Source organism: Juglans regia, chromosome 1 (genome assembly GCF_001411555.2).
Source record: "Juglans regia cultivar Chandler chromosome 1, Walnut 2.0, whole genome shotgun sequence".
NCBI lineage: Eukaryota > Viridiplantae > Streptophyta > Magnoliopsida > Fagales > Juglandaceae > Juglans > Juglans regia.
Window position 1 is genome coordinate 10,215,841 of NC_049901.1, and position 7,977 is coordinate 10,223,817.

At 35.4% G+C, this 7,977-nt stretch overlaps 1 protein-coding gene and 1 pseudogene across 1 annotated transcript; one reads left to right on the forward strand and one right to left on the reverse strand.

The window, feature by feature from the left end:
- Positions 1-311: 311 nt before the first annotated feature.
- On the forward strand, positions 312-393 carry LOC118344308 (annotated as a pseudogene).
- Positions 394-4,766: 4,373 nt separating this feature from the next.
- LOC109021058 (protein ACCELERATED CELL DEATH 6-like) lies at positions 4,767-7,348 on the reverse strand. The gene is made up of 2 exons (XM_035687478.1): positions 6,541-7,348; positions 4,767-5,824 (listed from the first exon to the last, which is right to left on the reverse strand). Exons 1-2 carry the CDS (start codon positions 7,141-7,143, stop codon positions 5,003-5,005), a joined length of 1,425 nt encoding a protein of 474 aa, XP_035543371.1. The 5' UTR covers positions 7,144-7,348; the 3' UTR covers positions 4,767-5,002.
- Positions 7,349-7,977: the final 629 nt, after the last annotated feature.

Here is a 7,977-nt window from a genome sequence, read left to right on the forward strand (position 1 = left end):
CTTCTACCATTCTTGGTGAAGATGGTGAAATGCATCCGAATCTTGCGGCAGCAAAGTGGCTCCACGTTGAGCAATTGATTATGGGTTGGTTGAATAGCTCCCTCTTTGATGTACTCTTGTCTCAGGTGGTCAGTTGTGAGTCTTCCCATGATGCTTGGGATGTTCTGGAAACCTTATATGGTACGCACACTAGAGATCGTATCCAACAAATGAAGGGTGAACTTCGATAGTTTACAAAATGTGTCTCCTCTCTTGAAGATTATCTGCACAAAGCCAAATCCTTGGCTCTCACTCTTCGTGGTGCAGGTAAACCAATTGATGATGATGATTTCATCATATGTATTCTTCATGGCCTTGGCTTAGAATTTGATCCAATTGTCGCTGGCATCAATGCTCAGGAAGTTTTTCCTCCCTCGGAGAGTGTTATAAGCAAGCTTTAAGATTTTGAACTAAGAATTTCTATTATGCATGCTTTGTCCATTGTTGTTGCTATGTATACAAACCGTGGTGCCTATGCTTCAGGTTTCAAAGAAAATCGTGGTGGTAGTGGTCATGGCTGCAACTCATTTTTTCGATCAAAATGCACCAAAAATCATGATCATTCTCAAGGAAACTCAACTGGAGTTCGTTCCCAGTCCTCTTCCTCCCAAGGTCGTGGCTCCAATCGTATCACCTGTTTTCGGTGTGGTGGTCTGAACCACAAGAATGATAATTGTTGTGATCCAGATGATGACATTGAACAATGTAAAGCCTTTGCTGCCCTAGATGTGGGTGACAAAGTAGATGAAACTTGGTATCTTGACACCGAGGCTAACCAACACATGACTATCAATGGCAGTGATGCTCATGGTAAACACACTTATTCTCGTCAATAGTCTGTCATTGTTGGAAATGGTGATGGCTTACCAATTTCTGTTGTTGATAATTTTCGTATTCCTTCTACTGATGTCACCTTGTCCAACGTTCTCATTGTTCCTACCATTAAGAAAAATCTAATCTCAGTTTCTCAATTATCAAAAGACTTTTATTGTTGCTTCTTGTTTTATCCTTGGGGTTTCCTCGTTAAAGGCCTAAAGATGAATAGTGTGATGCTTAACAACTCCATCTCTAATGGATTATATCCGATCAATCCTTTTGTGGTCTCCGCGTATTCCAGTTGCTCTTCTACATAATAAAGGGTTCTCCATGTTATGGCATGCTAGACTTGGGCACCCACACTCTCGAATACTTGAGATATTGTCTACAAATTTACCTTCTTTTAATAAAAGTTATGTGTTTTGTGAAAGTTCTGCTTTGGAAAAATCTTCAAAGTTGCATTTTCTCTCTCACTCTGAATTTTCAGCAAATGAATTTTCACAGTTGCCCATACTATCCGTCTCTATTTTATCAGCGCAAAGGTGTGGATATTATTATGTTGCTAATCTATGTAGATGATATAATTTTCACTGGCAGTTCTTTGGTGCTCATTCGCAAGCTTATTTCTCATTTGTCCTCTGCCTTTCATATGAAGGATTTGGGGGCTTGCATTATTTTTGGGTCTTCAAGTTTCATGGGAAGACTCCTCTCTCACTCTTACACAGACTCATTATCTCTTATCTATCCTATAGAAGTTTGGCCTCGATGGTGCTAAGCCTACTCCTACAGCTTTGGTCCTTGGTATTCAACTAGGCGCTCATGATGGTGCTCCTCTCTATAATCCAATGCTTTATTAGCAACTTGTGGGCTCTCTTCAGTACCTCATGATCACCAGGCTTGACATAGCCTATGCAGTGAATTTTGTTTGTCAATTTTTGTAATCTCCAAGAGAGCCACATCTAGTTGCTACCAAGCGCATCTTTGTTACTTAAAAGGCACTCTGCACCTTGGGCTTCACTTTACTCCATCTGATCTTACTTCATTACATGGATACTGTGATGCCGATTAGGCTGGCTCCTGTGATGATCATCGATCCACTACTGGCTTTGCCATTTACTTGGGAAATATTCTGCTCTCTTGGGCAGCAAAGAAACAAGCTACCATTTCTAGATCGACTACTGAAGCAGAATACCCGCATTGGCTGCCACTACTGCTGAGCTTATGTGGTTCACTAATCTTTTTAAGAGCCTCGGCTACTCTTTTCCACCTCCTACTCTCTATTGTAACAGTATCAATGCTATCAATATGGCCAAAAATCTTGTGTATCACCATCACACTAAGCATATTGAGATTGAAGTACACTTTGTCCGTGAACAGGTAGCTCGTAGTATTATTTCCTTGGCTCATGTGTCCGGGGCATACCAAGTTGTGGACATTTTCACCAAGCCCCTATTTGCTCCTAAAATTTTTCCCCATCGCAACAAGCTTAGCTTTTCTTTGGTCCTGTACCAACTTGAGCTTGAGGGGGAATGTCAAGATATATTCTCAAAGATATATTCCCATTGCTATGTCGTGATACACTGCCAATAGTATGCCTTGATACTAGCCTATGTATTTATACTCTTGTACATTCTGTAATCCATTACTTCCTTGTATAGCAAATTATGATTTTCATGGATAACTGGTACGTAACTTTAGTCATATTGTACTTTGGAGTATTTGATTATTGTATTCACTATTTAAATCAATACAATAGCCATGCATAGTCAGGCTGGCTTTCTTACAATATATACATCGTTATATTGCTTACAAGTCTTTACTTCAAAGATTAAGAAAAATCATCTATCGTGGTCAACTATTGAACCTAAGGTTTCAAACATCATAAAATTATATATTTACATATGGATTTTGATGATAACAAATGAATTCATACATAAAGTAATCTCAAGCTCAAGTTGTCTACACAATGAAGCCAAGCACATCAATGAACCCAGTATGAGCAAGAAAGGAAACAATCTCACAAATGAAACTCTTAGAGTAATTATGTGCATCTCTTGATAAAATTTGAAATTGGATTAAGGCTCAAAATTAATATTTTATCATAAAGCATCAAATTACATTTTTCACATGTGCATGACATATTTGAAAATTAAATGTTTGAAATTTGATTTGTTTAAAGATAATTGATTGTCATCTTTCACATGTGCATGACATGATTAAAAGTTTGAATTTTGAAAATTTAAAAGATGATTGATTATCATTTTTCACATGTGCATGTTTTATTTGAAACTTTTCAAAAGTGATTGATACTCTTTTTGACATATGCAAAAAGTAGATTTTGTTTGAAAATTTTGAAAAGTAAATAATGCACTTTTTCATATGCGAAAAGTAATAGATTAGGTTTGAAAATTTTGAAAAGTAAAAGATGGTGTCTTTGACAATTTTAAAAGGGAGAAACTTTGATTTGAATATTTTGAAAAGTGAACGATGTTGTCTTTGACAATTGCGAAAAGTGAAACTTTTATTTGAATATTTTGAAAAATGAATGATATTGTCTTTGATAATTGCGAGAAATAAAATTTTGATTTGAAATTTTGAAAAGTGAATGATATTGTCTTTGACAATTGCAAAAATGAGAAACTTTGATTTGAAAATTTTGAAAAGTGAATGATGTTATCTTTGACAATTGTAAAAAAGAGAAACTTTTATTTGAATATTTTGAAAAGTGAATGATGTTGTCTTTGATAATTGCAAAAAGTAAAACTTTGATTTGAAAATTTGAAAAGTAAATAATTTTGTCTTTGACAATTGCAAAAAGGAGAAACTTTGATTTGAAAATTTTGAAAAGTGAATGATGATGTCTTTGACAAGTGAATATTTTTTAAATTTGAAAATGAAGTCTTATATGCCTATAAATAGCTCATTTGAGTTCTTCAAATTAAGAAGACAACAACAAGATCACATACACATCAATTGCAAGTTTTACAACATCCATTCAAAGTTTTCAATCTCTCTTCTCTAAGTATTGAGCCTTAACTCTTGTTTATTTTGATAGATATATAGTTTTGCACTGTATTGTTCTTATTTCACTCATTGAGGAGTGTTTTCTGATAACCTATCCACTATCAACTCTTGTATCAATAAAATTATGTATATAATCCTTGTGTGTGTAGAATGTGTTCTACACATGGAATAGATGTTGAATCGCCACGTGTAAGGTGATTGTAAGTGTATAGGGTGTTATACACGGATTCTTTGTAGCAGTGGGGTTGAACCTCGTTAAAATACTGACGAGGCTGAACCTCGTTAAAATACTGGCGATGACGTAAGCAGTGGGGCTGAACCTCGTTAAAATATTGAGTTTGCTTCCTTTTACCCTTACTCTTTATATTTACTACTCCTTCGCATTTTGTTCATATTTTATATGGTGTATTTAATTTATAATTGCGAATTTTTAAATACAACCCAATTCACCCCCCCTCTTATATTAGTCATGCAACATCAACATTTTGTAGTTTTATCATGTAAATATCCGATTCTATCAAAGATTACAAATTATAATAGCTTCGAGTCGTAAATAGCTAGCTAGCTAGCTTGTAATAATTCAAGTCTTCAGTGCACAAATCATATCGTATGCACTTGAATCAAATTAATCAGAATAAATCAAATATGCAGTCGACCTTAGTTTGAGCAAGTTATGAATAAGATCAGGGTTGTAACTAACCTTAGTTTGGGCAAGTAATGGCTGTAGAGCTTAATTAGCTCTATATTGAAATTAAGTTCAAACTTGTTTTATTTTTTGGACAAGTTCGGGCTCGTTTATATATATATATATATATATAAATAACATATGTTTGCATGTTATTAATATATTGCGTATATAACAAATCTCAAACAATGAAACAACTTTTGCTTTTAAAAAAGTGTTGATTCCCAGCAGAAACAGACAATACGTACCGAAATCCATACAATAGTACCATACAATATCTGACCCAATACTCATTAGATCAGTAGAGCCAACAGAATTAACAAACAGTAAATGCAACCATTCCTTGCAGCAAACTGCTTCGCATATGTATAGAACAAAGATATGATGCATCCAGCAGCATGATCTAAAATCATTTCAACTTCTATGACAAATTTTCTTTTAGACCTTGATGGCATCGTTTGCTGGACGCTTGCAGGTAATTAGCCAGGTAATTAGGCGGATTATGTGAATCGCACCAGAAACCAGAAACACCGCAACATAAATGAGCGGTACAGAATCTGCTTCCAAATATCTCGGGTTCACCAAATACAGTGCCTTGAAATAGGACAATGCCATTGCCCCGATTGCAATAATCATGGTCAAGGTCAAAAACCATATAAAAAACTTGTTTCTCAGAGGAAATCCACTAATTACCACAAGTAGAACGCTTAGAGCTGCAACAAAAGAGGTGGCGTTGAAATACAAGAATAATTCGTAATAATACCGATCAATACCATCGGAGTTCATATGAGATTGAAATATTGATGTGCCTGCTCTAACAGTACCATCGTTTGAATCTTGTTGCCAAACACCACCTGGGGGGTTGAGCCCAGCTTGGAAAGTCACGGTCGCAATCACAGTGGCCACCAACATCAATGTGCCACGTGTCTCATCGATCCAATTGCCCCGACTCTTCAAATGTTTAAAGCATCGACACAAATAAAAGTATCTCCACCATTTCCTAAACCTTGATAGAGCCGGCTGTTCTTCAATAATGGGTTGAGCTGATTGTGCTTCCTCGTCATGTAATGCTGGTAGTAGAGGAGAATTTAGATCCTTGGATCTTCCAACACCAGCTGCCTTCAGAATGTCTTGGATTTTAAGATATTTGAAATCTCTATGACAAGTCTCTGAGACATCCAAAGCTGTCATGTTGCCAATCCTATTTTTGGCATTGGCCTTTCTTTTTAATTCTGGCATCGAAAGTAAGTATTCTATGGTCTGCATGATAAGTACAACAACCATTAATGTTTCATCCAACAACCATGCGTCTATATAGCAGAAAATTAGATCCCAAAACCAAGGGTAGTGATCTCGAGACTGGTTTACACATTGATCAACTAGACAGAAATAAAAAAATTTTAAAAAAATTAACCGGCCAAATGATAAGAACGAGAGACAAGTATTGGATAACCCAAGGAATCTGGCTATGCTCCGATATCATGTAGAAAATCAAAGAGCAAGAGAAAGTGGAGGCAAATTTGCACAAGGGGTTTAAGAGGTTCGACTGATCAGTCAAGCCTACATCGATCATATAGAACAATCAAGTCTTGTAGTCACATCCACCAGAAATTTCTCTCTTGCTCGTATTTCAAATCATGGCAAGATGCATCTTTAGGGAAAATGACTAGCCATTTGCTAAAACAAACGAAAACAAAGAGATTTTGAGGGCTAGTTTAGATAGTGAGTTAAGATGAGATGAGATGATTTTAGATGGGTTGAATAAAATATTATTATAATATTATTTTTATTTTAAAATTTAAAAAAATTGAATTGTTTATTATATTTTATATAGAAATTAAAAAAAAAATTAAAATAAAAAAATAAAATGAGTTGAAATATTTCTATATCCAAATGAGCCTAAGGCTCCAGTGGAACGTATATATGGATAAACGGTCAACAAAAAGATGTAACGGATCTAGAGATTGTTAACGTACCTTCGTTTGCCAGAGCATCACAGCTAAATGCAATATGGTGTTACCATCATTGTCTTTGGAGTTGACGAAATCTTCATCATTTACGGAGTATTCCACGAATAATTTCAGAGCATCCAAACAATTATACCGAACACACAAATGTAAAACATTGTCTCCATACAGATTCACCCGAGAGATTGAGCGTGGATGGGCAATAAGCAATTCTTTTATAACTTCTACGTGTCCTCTCATTGCGGCTAAGTGGAGAGGAATTCTCTTCTCTTGATCAGAAACTAAGCACATATCCATATTGGCTTGCAGCAATGCTTTCACAACCTGGGTGTGGCCCTCTGCACTAGCCAAGTGAAGGGCAGTTCGGCCAGATGAGTCCACCTTTTCCACAAGTTGGGGTTTTCTTTTTAGAAGAGCTTTAGTAAATTGGAGGTGGCCAAGTAAAGCTGCTATGTGTAAGGGGGTTTCGGTGAAGGATGTGAGTGAGATTTTGTGAAGAATGAGCCTATCCCTTTGCATCAAACTGTCCAAGGTGCTTACGGACCCATCAAGTGAGGCTTCATAGAGAGCTACCGTATAATCTAATTCATTACCATGACTTGTATCCATCATAGAAAGTTTCAACTGGTATTAAAATGTAAAAAATGAAGAAAATTCACCAAAGAGATTATGGACTTACTAGAGATCGATGTTTCCCTTCCCCTTTGTAAACTAGTAGAAAAATATATAACCTTTAGAGCGACCAAATAGGGCGGTCATGTATTGGGGAAGAAAATGAAGGGAAAGAATCGTGCGCGATGACGATGATGATGCCCTACGGAGCTGGCTAGGTCTGGTAGTTATTCTTGGATGATAATGGCCACGCTTGCTCAGCACAAATATATAGACAAAGGTCAGAGAACATTGCGTATATTTTTATGAAATTTATTATAATTAAATAAAAGCTAAAACACGAATATAATTTTTCGTGGGATGATAATTTCTTCAGCGGCCATAAATTGCCTCAATACGACCTTTCTCTTAATTATTTGCCTCTCTCACTCAATCATTGTCCCCGCCCAATTCCAATCTCTGCCGTCCAAGAGAGAAGAGAAGTACTGTATCTTTTTCCAAGAAATGATATCCAAGCAATATATTTCATAATATATTTCACAACATATATTATATATAAAATAATGACATTTTTGTAAAATATTGTTAGTTTTATAAAGTAGTTGACAAAAATATCAATCCTTTTAAAATAATATTGTTGTGTAAAGTGTTGTGAAAAATTATGTGTATTTTTCATTTTTCATCATTGTCCTGCGAGTCTGCGGCCATATATATTTAAGAAGTAAGATAACATTTCATCTCATCTTAAAATTTTTTATATATTATTTTTAAATATTATTTAAATACAACATTTTTTAATTAACAAATGCCAAAAATTCAAGCAAAATGAATACA

Coding starts and splice junctions, on each gene's coding strand:
- LOC109021058 (XM_035687478.1), bottom strand. CDS start 7,143: ATGATGGATACAAGTCATGGTAATGAATTAGATTATACGGTAGCTCTC. Junction 5,825..6,540: donor TGATGCTCTGGCAAACGAAG/GTACGTTAACAA, acceptor CTTATCATGCAG/ACCATAGAATACTTACTTTC.